General features: G+C 44.9%; 1 protein-coding gene across 1 annotated transcript in view; it reads left to right on the forward strand.

The window, feature by feature from the left end:
• Nucleotides 1-21,937, forward strand: part of ERP44 (endoplasmic reticulum protein 44) — a 150,569-nt gene that overhangs the window by 106,266 nt on the left and 22,366 nt on the right. Inside the window, exon 5 of the mRNA XM_015812071.1 lies at nt 20,720-20,904. Within this exon, the coding sequence (XP_015667557.1) occupies nt 20,720-20,904 (185 nt within the window). The remainder of the gene's footprint in view (nt 1-20,719; nt 20,905-21,937) is intronic.

The raw sequence follows: 21,937 nt of genomic DNA on the forward strand, positions 1-21,937 counted from the left end.
GGGGTGCGGAGATAGCTCCGGACTCTGGCGGGGCTCTCACCCAAATTCCTCAAGGAACTTGGGGAGCTCAACACCTATCCGGAGCGGCTCCCCCACCTCCTTTAGCCCAGGAGGTGAGTTTCAAGCCGCCCGACAGCTGATTTATGCTGTCGGCACGGCTCTAACGCAGCCCCGGGAGGGAGACTTCAAAGGAAGCCTCTGACGAAGTCGACGTCTCAAACCGGAAGCTAGATACTCTCAATCTTACATGGGAAAAGACCCGAATACGCCAAGACCTGCATACCTGTACCTGTGAAAATCTACGAAAACATACCACTGAAAATAAATGGACTGAAATCATTCAACAGTGTTATTTTCTCCCTCTTCCCCCTTCCCAGTTTTATTTTTGATTAATTGAGTAAAGCAAACAACAATAAATCAGAAACAAAAAAGAAATTAATTATCAGGACTGCTATCTTCAGCTTTTTCGCTGCACCGCATCCTGCCATAAATTGCAAGAGAAGAGGGAAGGAATTTGGAGAAGTAAGAATCTGGCATGGGAACTGGGAAAACAAAAGTGGGAGGGAGACAAGCTGACAAGAACCAGAGGTGTCAAACTGAAATAAGCTAGCTCCAAGGACACAGGACTTGGGAACAGAATGTGAAACTACATTGAGAGACACCAAATCTCAAAGCAATTCTCAAGACATCAAAAAAGAATACTAATCAAGGGGGGAGGGCCGGGGAAAAGGAAAAGTGCAAGAGCTACAGTGACGGCCCATTGGCAAGTTGTCCAGTGATGCCTGTACTCATCTCACTAGAACTGTGATGCCTTCTTTGGGGCATAGGGAGACCCTAATTTCCCTATTGAGCTGTATCTGGTGTTTGGTCAGTCCTAGCTTAGTGAAAAGACAGGGACTACAGCTCAGAGAACTAAAGATGCTGGTGGCATTTTGCCAATTGGATGGCTTAGTAGGAAGCCCCCCCCCATGACATTTGTCACCAAACCTATTGAAATGAAAATGGGGCCTCATGAGGAGACTCCAAGCATCATTGTGGCACTGTGCATGGATAGGCCCCTTATATTGGGACTGGAGTGGTTTCTGAAGTGGAATCCTGTGAGGGGCGTACTATAGAGTGCAGATAAAGGAGAGGAATGGGTGGGAAACTGCATTTAATTGCCCCCTAGGATGCTTTTAATGTTGCGTCCTTCCCTTTGGGCTGCAGGGTCCCCTCACAGTCTTCATGAAACTAATTAATGAGGTCCTGCATGAACACCTATATAAAGGGATCTTAGTTAATCTGGATGACCAAAACTGTGGCAGAACACGTGAAGTTAGAGTGATGTTAAAGAAACTGTATATGCCAAACTTTCTAAGTGCAAATTCCATAAACTTCACCTCCTATGAAGGAGTGGAGATGGACCTTGAGAAGGTTTGGATGGTGCTGGAATGGGCATGCCCATGCATCCAAAAGCAACACCAGAGTTTCCTGAGGTTTGCAATTTTTTATCTCCAATTCATCCCATGGTTCACCCATCACCAAACTACTTAAGACAAAAGGGGGGGGAGAGACCCAAGCCCAGCCAACCCTTAAAATGGTCAAAGGAATGCCAAGCAACATTTGAAAAACTCAAGTGCCTGTTTGCAGCTTAACCCATGTTGAAACACCCTGATCCAAATGCCCCATTTGTCATCCAGGCAGATACCAATGATGTGGCAGTAGGGGCTATATTACTTCAGAAAAACAACCAGGAGGTTCTACAATCATATGCATACACTTCCAAGAAATTGTCAGAGGAGGTGGGCGGTCTGGAAAAAAGAAGCATATGTTGTGCAATGGGCCCTTCTAACCTGGAGACCCTTTCTTGAAGGGAGTAAAACCCCCTTTGAAGTATGGATGGACCACAGAAACATGGAAGCCTTAAAAATCCCAAGGAGGCTCTCCCCAAAGCAGATCCACTGGGCTCAATATTTCAATCATTTCAATTTCACACTCTGCTATCTCCCAGGAGGGAAAAAAATTTAGCTGATTTTTTTTAAGTCTGTCCCATTACAATATGTCTAAGGTTGAAGTCATTAGACCAGTCATCTCCTCCCAACAGTTGGCAGCCCCAGCCATCACCAGAGCACAAGAGAAGAAAAACCCCAAATGCCAGATGAATTGCTCACATCTCTGAAGATTAAATTAGAAAAGGACAAATGGTTCCAACAACACCAAGCCAATTGCACCATGTGAGATGATTTAGCCCGGCTGGGGCCCAAATTATATGTCCCAGAGAACCAACATACCATGATCCCTCCCAAAAAGGTCATGACTCGAAAATGGCAGGGCATTTTGGCTTTGTAAAAACCCTACACTTAGTTAAATGCCAATTCTGGTGGACTTCTTTGAAAAAAAGACATTGAACCCTATGTGGCCAGTTGCCCCATCTGCTGCTTGACTAAAAGATGTCCAGAGAAAACCCTAAGCACTCTTTCAGACAGTGTCAAAGCCCCAAGCGCCCTGGAAGGCGATCTCTGAGGACTTTATAGTGGAATAACGGGAGAGTTCAGGAAATACAGTAATTTGGGTGGTCACCAGCCTCTTCTCCAAACAGGTACATTTTGTGTCATGCTCCAAAATCACTTTGGCATGCACACTTGCCAAACTATTCGTACAACATGTTTACTAACTCCACAGAGCCCCTGAATGAATCATTTCTGACTGCAGAATTACTTCACTTCACAATTTTTGCAGAAGTTTTTAAAATTGATGGGCACCGCTCCAGGACTTAGCTCCTTCCATCATCCACAAATGAATGGGGTTGTGCAAATGCATGAATGCAGTCTTAGAACAATACCTGACATGCTACATTAATTATAACCGAGACAACTGGGCAAACCTGCTCCAATTTTCCAAGGTAGCTTACAATAACGCAATGCATAGTAGCACCAGGTTCACTCCTTTCAAGGTCGCTATGGCTCAGGACATTGTAGCCATACAAAAATTTCCCCAGGAAAAAGCACAAACTACATCACTAGCAAAGTGGATTGTGGAACTTCAAAGCATCTGGCCGGTTGTCTGCAGGGCATTAGAGGAAGCAAGGGAATCTTAAAAAAATATGCTGACAAGAAACGAACCAAGCCAAAACAAACCTTTTAATATGAATGACACTTCTACCTCTCCACCAAATATTTGCATCTAGGCAACTGTAGAAAAAACTAGGCCCAAATATGTTGGCCCTTTCCCAATTAACAAACTCATCAATTCAGTAGCAGTTCAGTTGGACCTATCAAAAATGCTTAGACTTGTTCACCCGGTCTTCCACTGCAACCTATTGAAACCAGCAATTACCTCTCCCCTATTTCCTGCAATGAAACCACAACCAACTGCCATTCTAATTGAAGGAGAACATCACTTTGAAGTAAAAGAAATTTTGGATTCTCATAAGCACAGAGGAAAAGTTCAGTATCTAGTAGCGTGGAGAGACTTTCCACTTTCAGAAAAAGAATGGGTAGACACCCAACATATTTGAGCCCCTAAATCTCTCTGAAAATTCCATGACAAGTACCTAGATAAACTCCATTGAATTATAAATAGGTTCACTTTCAATTATTTTTCTTTTCTCTTGTTCTCTACAGGACTAAAGTATTATCAAAGTGGGCTGAATGTCGTTGCCATCTTCAGCTTCTTCACTGGCATCCTGCCTTAAATTTCAAGGGAGGGGGAAGGAATTTGGGGAAATAAGAATCTGGCATGGGAATGGAGAAGACAAAAGGAGGTAGGGAGACAAGCTGATAAGAACCAGAGGTGTCAAACCAGAATAAACCAGCCACCAAGGATGCACGGCCTGGGAACAAAATGCGAAACTACATCAAGAGGCACCAAACCTCAAAGCAGTTCTCAAAACATCAAAAAGGAATACTATTGGACACTGATGACCAAGGGGGGGAGGACTAGGGAAAGGAAAAAGTGCAAACTTTGCATAGGGATACTCAGATCTAGCTTTACTTTTGCTATAGCCCAGGGGTGTCAAACTCGATTTCATTGAGGGCCGCATCAGCATTGTGGTTGCCCGCAGGGAGGCATGGCCGGGGTGGTTGTGCCAACTGAATGGGTATGGCCAGAATGGACATAACCAGCTCAACATTGCTCATGTCAGGGGGGCTGGGGTGGATCCAGGGGTCTCCAGTGGAGGGGGTTGGGACCAGGGTGGGCACCAGGGCCTGATCCATCGGAGGAGCCTTACTGACCTCGGGCTGTGCGGATGGCAGTGTGGGCTGCCTGGGGCCTTGGGTGGCAGGCGCTCAGTCCAGCCATTGAGCTCCTGGGGTGCTCGCTGGAGGACAAGGTTGAACGGCAGGGTCAAGTGCGCAGGGGCCATGGCATGGCACCACCCCTGCCCAACCACCTCCTTTGCCTCGCCGGTGCATGCAGAGTGTGCAGGGGCAGACTCTGTCCGGCAGCAGCCACAGCCCACTGGCCCCTTGGCTGGCACACTTAGGGCTCTGCAGCTCGCTGCGACCACCAGGCCAGCCCTCCAAGCAGTAGGTGCGGCGGTGGCAGCAGGCAGAGGCAGAGGTGCAGGAGGATGGGAGGCACATGATCCAGCTCGCTGGATGCACCTTCTCCATCCCATCTTCTGCTTTAAGGCCGCCATGGCTGAGACGGGGTAGGCGGCCACCCAGTGCATCCGGCAGGCCAGATCATGTGCCTTCCCCCTGCACCTCTGCCTCCGGCCTTCCAAGCAGCAGGTGCAGTGGCAGCACCTGTAGCAAGTGGAGGCAGAAATGTGGGGGTAGGTACGTGATCTGACCCACCAGATGTGCCATGCGGCCGTGCAGCCGCCTATCCTGTCCCAACTGCAGCAGCTGCAAAGACAGAAGGTGGGAGATATGTACATCAAGATGGATCTGTCAGACCCAAAACCCCTTGCCTACTCTCTTTTTCTTCTATTCTTTTGTGGCCTGCTATTCTGTTTGGGGGAGGGGGTGCATGGGGGATTATGTTGGTAACGACAAATTTTTGATGGAGGAGCTCCAGGCAGCGCAATGGGCTGAAGACCTCCTCAGCCATGAAGCCAGTGAAAGCCTCTCCAGGGACCTGGAAGCAGCTGGACCACCTGGTGAAGAAGATTGAGCCAGATGGTCATTCAGAGTTGGAAAAAGGAATGCTGGGAGGAGAAAGCCCTGAAAGTCACCTTAACCCGGGGGGGGGGGTAAGAAAAAAGCCAAGAAGAAGAATCCAGAGCCTGCCCTCCCAGACAAAGATGCAGAAAAAGAAGAACCCAAACTGGGATCTATGGAAGCTATAATGGAGTATGTGAAGAAAACCCTCAATGACTTTAAAATACGAATGAAAGGGGGCCACGAATCAGAAGAAGAGTTGGAGGAGGAGGAATCCGAAGAGGGAGAGTCGGAGACTCGAGAGGCAGCAGCTGCTGGAGCCCAAGCTGCAGCACAATCTCGAAGGCGCCCACTATAAGCCACCAGGGCCAGACACCCACCAGCCAGCAGAAGTGAAACCAATCCCAATCGGGGCAAAGTTTGATGGAGACCCCAAAAGGCTGGGGTATTTCCTGGTGCAGGTATACATCTACATGCAAATCTATCAGAGAACCCTGCCCACAGATGTAGAGAAGGTACGTGAGGTCACTTTGGCACTAGAAGGGGCGGCGGCCGATTGGATGGTGACTCTTTACAATTGCAATGCTCCCGAGCTGAGAAACTTCAAACATTTTATGGCTACGCTCCATAGGTGTTTTGAAGACCGGCTGGCAGACAAGAAAGCCTGGAGCGCATAAAGACCGTGAAGCAAGGAAGAAGACCCGTCGCTGAATACACTGAAGAATTCAGAGAACTGGTCAGCCACCTTCATTGGCCAGAGGAGATCCTGGTGAGCTGTTTCTAGGACGGGCTTAATGAGGAGCTGTATAATGCTTGGGGAGCCCCGGGGCGACTTTACAACTGGTGCCTGCTAGCTGAGGGGGTGGAAATTGACCATCGCAAACACCTACACCGCCCGGTGAGGCAAAGTTTTAAGCCGCAGCCAGAGAAGCGAGGAGACTCTGCAAGAGCCACTCCCCCCCTCTGCCTCACAGCACAGCATGTTTTAAGTGTGGAAAGGAGGGGCATTGCACCGCTGATTGCCGCAGCAAGACGCCTGCTAAGAGAGGGGATCGAACTGCCCTTTTGGACTCAGGGTGTACCCAATGCATGGTGAGCCCAGAACTGGTGGGGAAAATGGGAATACCTCTCAGGAGATTAAAGACTCCCATTATGTTTTGCCAACTGGATGGATCCGTTGTGGGAGGGGTGCCTGCTAGTTTTGTCACCAGACCCTTATGCATCAACCTAGGGAACCACATAGAGACTTTGCCTTTCATTATGGCTCCTGGAATGGAGTGGCTGTTAGTCCTGGGGCTGGCATGGCTAAAGAAATGGAATCCTGTGGTTAATTGGAGGGAGGGGCAACTCAAATTTGCAGATGAGGAAGCCCTTCCCATAGCTAAAGAAACTGGTGGGAGATGTGGATTACGTTGTGAATTTGCCTCTGCTCTTAATGAGTCAGAGCTGCAAAGCCTTCGAATGGAATACCGAGATTTAGCTGAGGCGTTCATTGAGCAGAAGGCAGATGAACTCCACCCTCACTGCCCCACAGACTGTGCTATTGAAATCATCCCAGGAGCGAAGCTACCAAAACCAAAAATGTACTCAATGGTTCCTAGAGAACTGAATGAACTGGAAAAATTTATAAGGAAAAATTTTCAACGGGATTTTATTGAACCAGCTAAACCTCGAGTAGCTGCCCCAGTTATGTTTAGGGAAAAGAAAGATGGATCTCTTCGTCTCTGTGTAGACTATAAAGTCTCAACACTGTGTGTGGAGAACATGTACCCCCTATCTTTAATGAAAGATATGTTAGCACACCTGTCAAAAGGGAAAATCTTCTCAAAACTGGACCTGAGGGAAGTTTACTACTGCATAAGGATTAGAAAGGGAGATGAATGGAAAATGACTTTTAACTGCCCATTAGGATGTTTCCAATTCAAAGTACTCCCATTTGGACTGCAGGGGGCGCCTGCCATCTTTATGCAATTGATAAATGATGTATGAGGGAGCACCTGTATAAAGGGGTTCTGGTCTACCTGGATGATGTCCTCATCTACACTGAAATGAAAGATGAACACATTAAATTGGTCAGAACTATTTTGAAAAAATTACGCTCTGCAAAACTGTTCACCAAGTTATCTAAATGTGAATTCCACAAAGAGCATATTGATTACGTGGGGTATCGCATATCCCATTAAGGGATAGAGATAGATCCAGGAAAGGTGAAGGCAGTGCTGCATCGGGCTACCCCAAGTACCAGGAAACAACTCCAAAGTTTTCTGGGGTTTGCCAATTTCTATAGACAATTTATTCCATTGTTTGCTCAGATTGTCCTCCCTATCACCAATCTGTTAAAAACCAAAAGGGGGGATAAACCAAAAACTAGCCAGCCACAAAAATGGACAGGTGAATGTCAAGCAGCGTTTGAGAATCCATGGAGCTAGTCCTGAAGCATCCAGACCCAGACCAGCAATTCATCATTCAAGCTGATGCCAGTGATGTGGCTGTGGGGGCTGTTCTCTTACAAAGGAATAAGGAAGGGAGGTTACAACCTTGTGCATACACCTCTAAGAAACTATCAGACACTGAACAGAGATGGGCAGCATGGGGGGGGGGGAAAGCCTATGCAGTATGGTGGGCTTTACTTGGAGGCATTTTCTTGAGAGACATAAAGTATTATTCCAGGTATGGACTGATCATAAAAACCTAGAGGCTATGAAAACACCCAGGAAGCTTTCCCCATAACAAGCAAGATGGTCGCAGCATTTTCACAGATTTAATTTCATGATCCATTACTTGCCAGGGGGAAGAATTTTTTAGCTGATGCCCTATCAAGACTACCTTAATACAACAGTAAGAAGCCTGAGATAACTAAACCTCATCAACCAGCTGCCCCGGTCACTACCAGGGCAGCCTCATCAACTAGCTGCCCCGGTCACTACCAGGGCTCAAGCTAGAGCAAAAGAACCAGAAAATAAAACCTTACTGCTGGAATTCAAATGCTTTAAATAATGATGAATGGTTTCGTAATCATAACAATCTATGTGTACTCAAAGACGGATTCTTTTTAACTTCTTCCTCCTCTAGTTCTTCAGACGCTCCTACAGCACCCGTCTCTTCTTGTTTCTTAGGTTCTGGATCCCTTTTTCCAAAAAGGATCTATGCTTGTCAAAAAAATTCTGCTGCTTTAAGTGGGGTATCCAATCTGTATCTTTTCGAGTCCCAGAAAATTAATATCCCTTCTGGAACCAACTATCTAAAATTCACTCCATTGTTAATCAATTTTCTGGTTAAAAACTGGTATTCTCTTCGAGCCTCTCTTATCCTTCTGGGGATTTGCTTGAGCACTAGTATTTCTTTTTCTTTGTATTTTAACGGTTGAGCTCTTACTATTCTCAAAATCTCATCTCGCATAGATCTTTTAAGGAATCTAACATGGACTTCCCTGGGAACTCTATTTCTTCTGGCATAACTTGAGTTGACCCTGAAGATCTGATCTATTTCTCCTTCCATTTGGGCCTTTCTGATTCCTTAAAAGGTCTGCAAGTAACTCAACTATCAATTCTGACAGATTCTCATCCTTTTCTTCTATTATGTTTTGAAATCTTAAGAAGTATGATGCTCTTTCCATCACTATCACCGCGAGAGAATCTTCCAATTCCGCATTTGTTTGGGCCAGTCTTTGGTTCTCCTCTTGTATGGATTCTAGTTTTTGATCCATTTCCACAGATTTATCTTCTATCTTTTGGAACCTTTGTTGGTTATCTGTTGGAAGTTTTCAATTTTTTTATTCATATTGGCAAAATCATTTTTCAAATCTTCATAATTTTTGTCGATCCTTTTTCAAATCTTCATAGTTTTTAGTCGAAGACGCCGCCTGGGCTGCAATTGCCTGCAATATTGCCTGAGTGTCCTTTTGTTGAGCTTCCATTTTTTCTTGTTGTAACGCTATAGTAATTGATTTTTGGTAGACTGGACTGGCGGAGGTCGCGCAGAAGACCCGTTTCTCCCAAGTTTAGTCAGGTTTGAAGTGCTCAGCGTTAGGTTGCTATGTTATGTTATAATCCACCAGGAGGCCCAATGGCCAATTGTAATCCAATAAACTCCTATTGCTAGGAGGGGGAGTCAGGAAAAAATAATAAAAAGGAAAAAATAATTCCATTAAAAAAAGAGGATCAAAAAATATCCAAGAGAAAAGCCAGCAAAGGAAAAAAATAAAAAAATGAGAATAAGTAAAAAAGGAAAAAGAAAAAAGACAATAAAGAAAAATATATATCCAATTTATAGTCCACCAACTTGTACTCAAAGGCAAAAAGCCACAAAAAAAGGAACAAAAAAGAAAGGTTCCTTAATAATCAGTTCTTCCTAACAAGTTGTTTCTAATCCAAGGGAAAAAAAATGACACCAAATATCATATATATAGGCGAAATAGTCTGTGCTGTGCATGCAGAGTAGATCAAAGAGAAAAACAGAAGAAAAAAAAGGAAGCCCCTCTCAGCTGCTTTCAAGGTCAGATAAGGATGTCTGGGCATACAGCCAAGTGTGTGGGCGTAGAGCCAAGTTCCTAGTCTGAATAAACATCAGACGAAGGGAGCGAGAACTACAATGTATCCATTTCCTGGCACTTGAGTAAAAAAAAAAAAAGAGGCAGTCCAAAATGAAGAATAAAAAAGGAGAGTTTGTAAAGTTTTAAAAATAGACAATTACGATGGCTTTTCTGAATTGTAACAAAAAAAGAGTCTTTAAAGGGGCAAGTTTCCCAAATTTCTATTAAAACTTAAACAGTTTTAACCGTATTGAAGATTTAGTTTTCAAAATAAAAGTAGCTTAAATTGCCGCTTATATGCAGGAGGGGGGAAGAGGAAAAACTCCACCCCCTCCCTAAAGGCTTCACGCTTGGACTAAATACAGGGTATTAAAAAGAAAAAGAAAAAATCCACCTTGAGCAGGAAAGCAGAGCCTGTTCTCACCTGGCTCAGTTGCTTGCTATCAGTCAGTGCTGTTTCTCCGTCTTCGACGAACAGCTGTTAATGGCGGATCGCATGATCGTAGTTGCCTTTGTTCTGGAGATTCCAGGGGCTGCTTTGTCTTCAACAGGTCGGCTGCCGCCGGCCCGTGGTTCTCAAAGATTCGCCCTTCACTGGCCACCTCTTTGGGGTGGCATTCGGCCCAAAAGGGCCCACCATCAGAAGAAATTTGGACCCGGGGAACGGAGCGTTTTTTCCCCCGGGTCTAGCCACAGTGACGTCACCGGAAATCCTTCACATCTACCATTTCCATGGTGTCCCACATCAGATTATTTCAGATTGAGGGATCCAATTCACTTCAAAGTTCTGGAGAGCTTTTCTAGATCTTTTGGATTCTAGTCAAGGGTTATCATCTTCCCATCATCCCCAGACAAATGGTGGGACGGAACATCTGAACTTGGTTCTAGAACAATATCTTAGGTGCTTTATTAATTATCAACAAGAGAATTGGTCGGATTTACTCCCTTTCACTGAGGTTGCCTACAACAATGCAGTACATTCCACTCCCACTCATAACTGCTAATTGCTAATAGCATATTTTTGTATTATGTTTTTGGCATCTGTGATGGCTGCTTATTTCTATTTCGATAATTTTAATTATTTTAAGTACCTTCTCTTTTTCTAAGTGTCTTAGGTACCTTAACGTCTAATATATTGTATAAAAGGGAATAATTTCAGTTAAGTTTTCCATTGTCGGGTATTTTTCCAGTTTTAGCATCTCAAGGGTTGCCTTCTGTTGTGCCAGATTAATTTTCGCTACTGTCAGCATATATTTTAATAAATTGTGATTATTTTCATTTATGTACATTGGAATCATACCTAATAAAATATTTGTGGTTTTAATTCAGATTATATTTTCAGAATGTTTTGGATGTTTTGATTATTTTTGTTCCACTACTTTTGACTATTTTGTATAACTACTATATGATAAAATGTTCCTTCTTTGTTGTATCATTTCCAACATTTATCGTTTTATACCTTGTCATACTTTGCAATCTTTGACAGAGTTGTATACCATCTATAAAACATATTCCTCCAGTTTTCTCTCAAATTTATTTTGCTCTGGATAAATAGATCAGCAAAGTTTGGTACTTTGTTAAGCAGTGTACTATAACCATTTTAAAAAGAAAAAATTAAATTGTATGAAGCCAGAGGCTTGGTGGTCACAAAGAATGGTATTTATAGTAATGTGTCAATTCATCATTCTTTTCTCAATTAGCTTGATTTTGTAGAAAGCTTACACATTTTTTTATATTGAAGGAGAATTTCTCGAGTATATATTTGAAATGGAGACCAAAACACAGTTTCAAGGAAACAGAAATTGGTTTATCGATAAGATCAATAAAAGGATTCCCTGCAGATTTTACTCTGCCAGTCGTTGCCGACTATAAGGGACAGTGTTTATCTCCGTTTCAAGGCCATTGAGCCAGCACTGTCGGAAGATATTTCCACATTCATATAGCCAGCATGACGTCACGAGCGCTGTTACCTTACAGCTTATACTTTTGCTTTTTATCACATCCATGGCCTTATAAATGTATGAAGAATTAATTAGGTTTGAATTATGGATTGCTTTGTGCAAGTCTGAAGGGTAGGTGCTCAAGGCAATATGATTGAAGTAAAGCATGCATGAGAATAAATAAAATGCTTGGCAAATGATTCCTTATTGAGATGGGAATAAGATGAGGATATATGATGTTCTCCAGCATGAGGATGGATAATCCACAGATTGGGTTTCCTGAAGTCCCTTCTACCCAATTAGACTAAGACTGAGAGATAGCCACGCCTCTTGCTGGGTCACGTTTACCCAGTTCCGTCTTAGTCTTTATCCAGACAAGACATGTTGGTGCTTCTCTCCAGACTCAGGTTTTATTAAAAAAATTGTTTTCCCTTATTCCTATCCATGGATTATCTTTCCTTTCCCCTTTAATTTCTCTTCAAAACACTGTATTTTTCCTGTGCTTTCCTCCCTCGGATCCTCCCCTCCCCTCCGATTCCTTTTTGTTTACATTCCCCGGTTGTTGCAACCTCACCACGAGGCTTGTGTTATTTTTCTGGTTGAGTGCTCAGGACTTTTGGGAAGCCTGTAGCCTCAGCACGAGGTTTCTTTGTTTACCTTTTGCTTTTCAGGGCTTTGGGGAGTTGCGGAGCCTTCCGTTTGATCCAGCTGGTCGGCGGCTCTCCGCGGAGGCCCAGGGCATCTGCAGTTCGTCCTGGACTGCTGAGGCCTCAAGGGGGGCCTGTTTCACTTTATTTGCAAGGCTTGCAGAACCATGGAGCCTTCTGATCGGCTCTTTGCTCCCTTGCATTGTGGGGAGTCACGTGGCTGGCGTTCGCCATTTTGGTTTCGAGGCCTGCACTGCAGGGCCGGCGTTAGGGCCATAGGTTGATCACCACGTGGCTGGCGTTCGCCATTTTGGGGGAAAAAACTTATTGCGTAGTTTATTTTCTCAACTTCTTTTGTCAGTAACAAAAGAGAGATTTAAGGCTAAATTAACCTTTCTGGTCTTACCGAGTGGCTGGAACAGTCCCCCCCCCATTTCTGGGGAGGGCAGAACTAGTGGAGACAATCTCCTAGCTTTTTTCCCCAGCCACATCCACTTGTCATTGCCTCTGGCAATTTATTGCAACAGTATAATTAACTTGTCTTTCATTGGAAGTTGGATTCTCTCACCTCTGCTGCCTACTAAGAACCTATTTATCATATACTGTGTTTCACAGTTTTTTTGCAAGGAGCTCACATACTGGTCTCACCAGTCTCTGCAGTCCCACACCGGGCCTCAGCTCCTAGCCTGTTCTAGACCCATTCTCAGATTTGTTCTGAAGGGTCTCAGGCCTAGTTCCTTTGAAAGGTGTCCATATTGATTTTCCAGCCTTTACTGCCTGGTACAACCCATTCTCAGACTTGTGCTGAAGGGTCTCAGGCCTAGCTCTTTTGCAAGGAGTCCATACTGGTTTTCCAGTCTTTACTACCTGGTACAACCCATTCTCAGACTTGTGCTGAAGGGTCTCAGGCCTAGCTCTTTTGCAAGGAGTCCATACTGGTTTTCCAGTCTTTACTACCTGGTACAACCCATTCTCAGACTTGTGCTGAAGGGTTTTTCAGGTCTTACCTACTGTGCCAAGAACCATACTGGTTTTACCAGTTTTCTACTGTTTTTCACCTTAAGACCTTACTTCCTACTTTCTTAGACCCATTCTCAGACTTGTGCTGAAGGGTCTCAGGCCTAGCTCTTTTGCAAGGAGTCCATACTGGTTTTCCAGCCTTTACTGCCTGGTGCAAGCCATTCTCAGACTTGTGCTGAAGGGTCTCAGGCCTAGCTCTTTTGCAAGGAGTCCATACTGGTTTTCCAGCCTTTACTGCCTGGTGCAAGCCATTCTCAGACTTGTGCTGAAGGGTCTCAGGCCTAGCTCTTTTGCAAGGAGTCCATACTGGTTTTCCAGTCTTTACTACCTGGTACAACCCATTCTCAGACTTGTGCTGAAGGGTCTCAGGCCTAGCTCTTTTGCAAGGAGTCCATACTGGTTTTCCAGCCTTTACTGCCTGGTGCAAGCCATTCTCAGACTTGTGCTGAAGGGTCTCAGGCCTAGCTCTTTTGCAAGGAGTCCATACTGGTTTTCCAGTCTTTACTACCTGGTACAACCCATTCTCAGATTTGTGCTGAAGGGTTTTTCAGGTCTTACCTACTGTGCCAAGAGCCATACTGGTTTCACCAGTTTTCTACTGTTTTTCAACTTAAGACCTTACTTCCTACTTTCTTAGACCCATTCTCAGACTTGCGCTGAAGGGTACACAAGCGATGGCTGAAGACAAGCAGCCTCAACTGGTTCTGGCACCCACCAGTCCTCCAAGTAAAAGGAGACGCAAATCTCCAAAAGCGGAGGCAGCCGACAAAGTCAAAGCAAAAGCAAAGGCCTTATCCAGAAAAGCGCCATCCAAGACGGCGGAAAAGGAGGCCGCTAGGAGACATCAGGCCCTAGAGAGGCAGATATCCAGGGCTCAAAAGACAGCTCCATCACAACATGTGCAAGCTGCATCTGAGACTTCTGAGACTTCTCCTTTCAGCCCTCAGGTAATCACAATTGCACAGGTTCATAGGCCATGGTCTCCGGAGGGTGGGTCTCAATCTCGACCCATTAGTCCCATGATATCTAATCCTAGTCCAAGCTGGGGGGCTCCCCCGCTTAATCCTCATCCTACTCCATCGGCCACGTTCACACCCACGGCCGCTGGTCTCCGTCCTGAATCGTCACAGACGATTGCGCCGGAGCAACTACAATCCATGCTCACGCAGGTATTAGAGAGTCTCTCATCCCTACAGAAATCCCAAACCCCGACACCCTCCCAGCGTCGGTCCACGACCCCTGATTACGCTTATTCCATTACTTCCAATCAATCCTCACAGAGTGGGGATTCTTATTCGGAAATTGATGAATCACGGGGGACAGCTCTATCAGACGATGAGGATGCTCCTCAGGAGCCCTCCCCTTTTGTAGGCCTCTTTGATCCCACTCTATTCAAGACCATTCTAGCCAATGCCACAGCCACATCCCAGATCGCCCCAGAACCAGACCCACAACCCACCCCTTCCACCAGTCAGTCTTCAAATCTTCTGTTTGCTGAGCCCACAGTGACTCAAAGACATATTCCTTGTCCTCCATTCTTTGCCAACACAGTAAAAAAACAGTGGTCCAATCTTGGGGCTTCTCCTGTCCCATGGTCCTCTGACAAAAAGCTGTTTAGCATGGTGCCATCCTTAACCAACCTCCTGGAGGTCCCAACTGTGGACACATCCCTTACTCCCATTTTTTCAAACTCCACTATCGCTGGAGATATGGCGGAGGCGTTAGGACCGGAGGAGAGGAAATTGAGTTCGCACTAAGAAGGGCTCATCAAGCATCAGGGTGGGCGGTAAAGGCTTCCACATCAGCCTCTTTCTTCTCATGATCTTCTATCACCTGGCTCTGGGAGCTTCAGGGCATGATCCCACAGGATCAGGTACGCGCCCATCAGACATTGGGAAAGTTATTAGCGGCGGTGGAATACACGGCTGATGCCACATTGCATGCCGCCCGATTTTCAGCCAGAGCGATAGCAGCCAATGTTTCTACCAGGTGACTGCTTTGGCTGAAGCAATGGCGGGCGGATCTAAAATCCAAAGGGCGTTTGGCCACCGCTTCTTACTCGGGCGGAAAATTGTTTGGGGAAGCCCTGGAGCCATACTTGATAGAAAACAAGGATAAGAAAAAGGTACTTGCTCACCAGGCCAGGCGATCGGATAGGAAGTCTGCTCCCTTTTATCGTCGTCAGGGGTTCCGGGGCAATACCCAGGGTTCTAACTGGTCACAACCCACACATTCATTTCCTCCAAGATCGGACCGTCAAACAGAACGTTTTGGACCCAAGCCCAGGCAACAACAGCAGTCTAAGCAGCCCTTTCGAGGCGCGGGGGGCCGTCCCTATCAGAGGAATAGGCGGTCTGTTCTCCCTGTTCTCTCAGAACTGTGGGAACATTACCACCGACGCCTGGGTCTTGTCCACCGTCACCAATGGCCTGACCTTGGAGTTTCTCTCAAAACCGGCAAACCGATTCATTTCTTGTCCAACACCTTCAAATCCGTCAAAACGGGCCCTCATGAAGGAGGCCATTTCCCATCTTATCAAAATAAAAGCGGTAGAACCGGTTCCTCCCGATCAGAGGGGGTGAGGCTTTTACTCAATCCTCTTTATAGTTCCAAAGACCTCGGGAGGATGGAGGGCATTCTGGACCTAAAAAGGTTAAATTCTTACCTGCAATCCATTTTGGCCAGCATAAGAAGGAACGACCTCCTGACGTCCATCGACCTCACGGAGGCGTACCTACATATCCCAATTTTTCCATCACATCGCAGCTTTCTCAGATTCTGCTACAGATCTTATCACTATCAATACAGAGCGCTTCCGTTTGGCCTTTCATCCGCCCCGAGGGTATTCACAAAGATCTTGTCGGTTCTGGCAGCTCACCTCAGACTGGATTCCATTCGGATCCAGTGTTACCTGGATGACATCCTCATCCAATCAATGTCGGTCCAGGGTGCGAGGTCAGAGGTAACCCGTACAATAGAGGTGCTCCAGAACCACGGATTCTTGGTGAATTTTCTCAAAAGTCAACTGATTCCATCCACACGGCTCCTTCATCTGGGAGCAGTGATAGATACAACACGCTGCATGGTCTACCTGTCGCCAGACCGCATAGCCAGTCTCAGGGACCTTGTCTGCCAGGTGCAACGCACCAGGACAGTTCCGCTTCTCACTCTCTCCCAGCTCTTAGGCAAGATGATCTCTTGCATCGCCATCGTACCTTGGACCAGACTACATTCAAGAGCCCTTCAGTGGTTCCTCCTCCCCTTTCAGAGGCGAAAATTAACATCCTCCAACAGGCAAGTGAGGTTGACTCCTCTGGTATCGAGTTCACTTCGATGGTGGAGTTCTCGGGCCATCAACAAGGGCTCGAAGTTCAGAGAGCCGTCACAGATCGTGCTCACCACAGACACGTCTCTTCGGCTGGGGGGCTCACCTCCAGTCTCAGATAGCCCAGGGGAGATGGTCCAAGGAGGATTTGAAACACAATATAAATTGGCTGGAGCTCAGGGCAATTCACCTGGCGTTGTGTCACTTCAGTCACAAGGTGAGAGGCCAGCATGTTCTCGTCCTCACTGACAACATAGTGGCCAAAGCCCATGTGAACCGTCAAGGAGGCACTAGGTCGAGTTCTCTGATGATGGAAGCCAGACTGCTCTGCTCTTGGGCAGAGGCCATTCTGTCCTTGATAAAGGCGGATCACATCTCGGGGGCAATCAACCAGCAGGCGGACACTCTCAGCAGGGCGACAGTGGATCATTCAGAGTGGCGACTGGATCCAGCACTGTTCCTAGCAATACCTCACAGGGTAGGCCACCCGGTTCTAGACTTATTCGCCTCGGCAGCGAACTCCCAACTTCCAAGGTTTTTCTCCCGTTTTCCGTCCCCGGGGTCAGAGGGGGTAGATGCCCTGTGCATTCCGTGGCCCCGGGGACTTCTTTACGCCTTTCCTCTGCTCCCTCTACTTCCGGCCGTCATCCGCAAGATTCTGTAAGAGAAGGTGGAGGTTGTCCTCATAGCCCCTCATTGGCCGAGGTGCCCGTGGTTCGCCGATCTCATGAGCCTGTCAGTATCGGTTCCATGGAAGATACCCCCGGACCGAATAGCACTCAGTCAAGGGGCGCTCTGGCATCCCAACCCTCAATGGCTACAGTTAGCCGTATGGTGCTTGAGCGGAGATGTCTGATTGAGGAAGCTTATCCTCCAAGGGTCATTGATATGATCCAAGCGTCTAGACGCCCGTCAACTAATAGAGTTTATGACTCTACTTGGAAGAGTTTTATATCTTGGATGTCCAAGCATCATGTCCAGTTGTCATCTCTCATGGTGCCTCAGGTGCTACAGTTTTTACTGGATGGGATGGATAAGGGTCTGTCTCCTAGTATATCAGGAGACAAGTTGCGGCTTTGGCCATGGTTCTTTCTTGTGACGACTCTTCCTCACTTGCACACCGTCCAGTGATCCGTTCTTTCATAAAGGGAGCAATTAATACTAGACCTCCAACGGTTCATCGGTACCCCTCTTGGGATCTTTCGAGAGTTTTGCAGGCCCTTACCGGGTCGCCTTTCAAACCACTTCGTTCCTGTGATCTCAATCTCTTATCTATGAAGGTGGCCTTTTTAGTGGCAGTGACCTCGGCCAGGCGCATATCTGAATTGGCCGCCCTCTCAGTCAAGGAGGATCTCTGCCTATTTCGGCCCGACTGCGTGATCCTACGATTGAATCCCATCTTCATTCCTAAGGTGAACTCTTTGTTTCACCGGTCACAGGAGGTGGTGTTGCTGAGTTTCTGCCCTAGTCCATCTTGTGACTTGGAACGCAGATGGCACACCTTGGATGTTCACAGGGCGCTATGCATTTACATTAAAAGGACTGTTTCTTTCCGTAGGTCAGAGGCACTTTTCCTCTCTTTCAATCCTGCCTCTATGGGGCTCAGGGTTTCTTCTTCCACTATTGCCAGGTGGATTAAGGCTTGTATTGCCAAGACATACCAATCGCAGTCTTTAGCCATTCCTTCACGTATCACGGCTCACTCTACTCGTAGTGCTGCACCTCTGCGGCCTGGGCCACTCAGGCGCCCATAGGCGACTTCTGTAGGGCAGCGACCTGGTCGTCGCCTTCCCCATTTATCCGTCACTATAAAATTGATAGCTTTGTCTCTGCTGGTGCTGCCTTTGGCCGTAGAGTATTACCTGAACGCCTTTTCTCAGCATGATGATGGATAATCCACTCCCGCCCTTTACTGATTACTGGGCACTGTGGCAGGAGTCTGGAAACCAACGCGTCTGGCTTTGTCTGTTGCTTCACCTTCGTCGGAACTGGGTAAACGTGACCCAGCAAGAGGCGTGGCTATCTCTCAGTCTTAGTCTAATTGGGTAGAAGGGACTTCAGGAAACCCAATCTGTGGATTATCCATCATCATGCTGAGAAAAGGCGTTCAGGTAAGACAACGCCTCTTTCCTTGGTTGTTTGATATATTTATGGATAAATATTTAAGGAATGCCAATAGTGATATTGAGAGTGTGTTAATTGAGATACCAAATGCAAATAATGCTGTGGTTTGGTTGAGAATCAGAATGTTTTGTAGTGAATGTTAGATAGATTGTGTGATGCAGCTGCAGTAAGAATAAGAACCTGGAAATATAATAAAAGACCAAGATAAATTATGTTTTACAGGAATACTGGGGACAGGAAAAATTAGATATGTAAGATGGATTTCTATTATTAAAGATGGAGAAATCAGGAAATTTTAGGACATAATTGTGTTGATAGAAAGGTAATTGGTAGAAAGGTATGTTCTCTTTTGTGAGGAATGGATGTTTATTGAAAGAAGCAAAAGGACATATAAGAACATGCTTCTGCTTGCTCTTCAACATGGAAGTGAGAGTTGTCTGGACACCTTAAGAAAATCTGCAAGATTGTGTTATGGAGGTCTCTAGCTAGCCATCCTTGAAGCCATTGTAATATATTTTCCACAAGTCCTTCAAATCATTGATTCTTGAGGTCCAACTTATTTTTCAAAGTACCAGAAGGCAGGACAAGAAACAATGGATGAAAACTAATCAAGGAGAGAAGCAACCTAGAACTAAGGAGAAATTTCATGATAGTGAGAAGAGATTGGACAGCCATTTGTCCAGAATGTTATAGGTTCTGCTTGAGCAGGGTGTTGGACTACAACAGAGGTCCCCAACCTTTTGAGCACCAGGGACCGGTTCCGTAGAGTGAGATTTTTCTGTGGACTGGAGGGGGCATGGTTTCATGTACTGTGCCTGCATCCTGCAGATGGGGCTTTGCTTGTTTGCACAGCCTGGTTTCTGGCATGCCACGGCCCGGTGCCGGTCCACAGACCAGGGATTGGGGACCCCTGGAGTAGAAGACCTCCAAGGTTTCTTCCAACTCTGTTATTCTGGAGCTGAGTTTCCCTGACAGAAGATGGCAGTAGCTTGCAACTTTTCCTGCCTGCTTCTCCATGGATTTTGTGAGAAAGTTGGCAGAGAAGACTGCAAATGGCAATCATATGAGTGCAGGGTGCTTGGCAACTGGAAACTTGGCAATAAGTGTGAACAAGTTGCCAAGCACCTAGATAACAATCACATAACTGCAGTAATAGACAAAACCCTAGAAATGCCTTATGGGCCATAAAGATCCATTTCAAAGGCCATTGTAATTTCAAACGGTAGTTAAGCAACCAGTTATATTTTGAGGACTACTACTATATTATACTACAAATACTATTTTGTTGACACTAGAAAAAACACCAGTTACTGTCCCTTATATGTATTTGATAATGGGACCTTAACGGGGCCACAGGGGAAAAATAAGATCAGAAAGTGGTTACAAGACAAAAAATATTGGGAAATACTGCTCTAAAGGAGTTCTTTATCCAATGAACTTTATTATAATGCTTTGTAAAATAAGTAAAACCTTTAACTCTGTTTCTTAATGCCCTATCAGTGGTCTTATAAGAGGAAGACTGGAGCTAACTTTACTGGGGTTGTCTCAAAATGTTCTTGATGTATGAGGAGGAAATCCAAGTAATATCCTTTGTGTATGCTACTTTAGAACACTGATGATTGGTTTGGGTAATGAAATGTCTACAAGAAAATGTCAAGCTCAGAAAATACCAAGGACTCCTTACAAGTCTTCACTTTCCATAATTGGCAAAAGGCACATTATTATTTTGGTATTGGGATCAATGCCTGGAGGTATGCTTTGACTAGTGCATCTTATTAACCATTATTTTGTTTATAGTTCAAGCAAACAATTAAAAAATAGGAATGAATGAGTTTTGAAGTGACCATGAAGAAAAAGTATGCACTGTACAAAAAACAGGTTTTAACAGACTCATTGTTTGTAAATAAATGGGGTTAAAGGAACAAACTTTAAATACTTCTGCCATTATCTTTCTTAAAAGATGAGAAATGTAATTTTAATTCCTTTTAAATTGTATATAACATTTGAATATACATGTTTTCAAATACTTCATAATTGTTTTTCAGCTGACATAGCTCAAAGGTATAGGATAAGTAAGTACCCAACCTTGAAGTTGTTCCGGAATGGGATGATGATGAAGAGAGAGTATCGAGGTCAAAGATCAGTGACAGCAATAGCAGATTATATCCGGCAACAGAAAAGCAATCCAATTAGAGAAATACTAAGCTTGGAAGAAATTAACTCTCTTGATGTGAGTTGTATGCATAAAAGTGTATGTTGATTGCCATATATAAATTGGAAAATGTATGTTTGCTGCTTAGCAAATTATATTTATTTTCTCATTTAGTTGAAGACTGTTTAGAAATCTTATAACCTCTGTTATAATACTTTTAATATTTTAAACTTTTAAAATGTATTTAAAATTAATGTTAATTTTAATATCTTCCTTGGTAGCATTGCAAATGTTGTAGAATAATTTTAGTTATGTGATTTATGTTGCCATGAAAGCAAACTTATTAGTCATATAATTTGTAGTGCTAAAATTTCCAAATTATTATAGTCATGGATGGGGACAGCCACCATGGCAAAGTGGACAAGGGACTGGATTAAGACAGAGGTGAGCCAGATTTAAGTCTACCATCAGCGATCAAAGATAACCTCAATCACTCCCTCTCTATCCAACCAATCTCCTCTCCCATGAGGAAAAAATAAAAGGAGTATTAAATATGACTTGCCGTCCTGATTCCTAAAGAAATGAGGTATACCTTTAATAAACAGTCATTATAATCTTATCATGGGCTCCTGTAAATGTGAATAGATATGCAGAGAATCTTGAAGTTTATGTGTGTTTCAAACCCAAAAATATATTTGGATAGACATTTATCTACTGTTGTATAAATTCTATAGTCACTCTTTTATCTTTTATATATATATGTTTTATTAGTTTTTATATGATTAGGAATGAGGTGGGGTTGGGATTGGGGTTGGGATTTGGGTTAGGGCAGGGGTAGGCAACCTCGGCTCTTTTATGACTCATGGACTTCAACTCCCAGAATTCCTGAGCCATTTTGGGAGTTGAAGTCCATGAGTCATAAAAGAGCCGAGGTTGCCTACCCCTGGGTTAAGGTTAGGATTAGGGTTGGGGTTAGGATTTTTTCAATAACATTCTCAATATTTAGCAAACAGCATCATGTCGGGGTTCATGTGTTTAACAAAAAATAATAGACAATAGCTAATTATCATCAACAATATGTTAATCACTCGATAGTCTCCTTGCTAATATA

This window comes from Protobothrops mucrosquamatus, unplaced genomic scaffold (genome assembly GCF_001527695.2).
Source record: "Protobothrops mucrosquamatus isolate PMUCROS unplaced genomic scaffold, P.Mucros_1.0 scaffold66, whole genome shotgun sequence".
In the NCBI taxonomy this organism is placed as follows: domain Eukaryota; kingdom Metazoa; phylum Chordata; class Lepidosauria; order Squamata; family Viperidae; genus Protobothrops; species Protobothrops mucrosquamatus.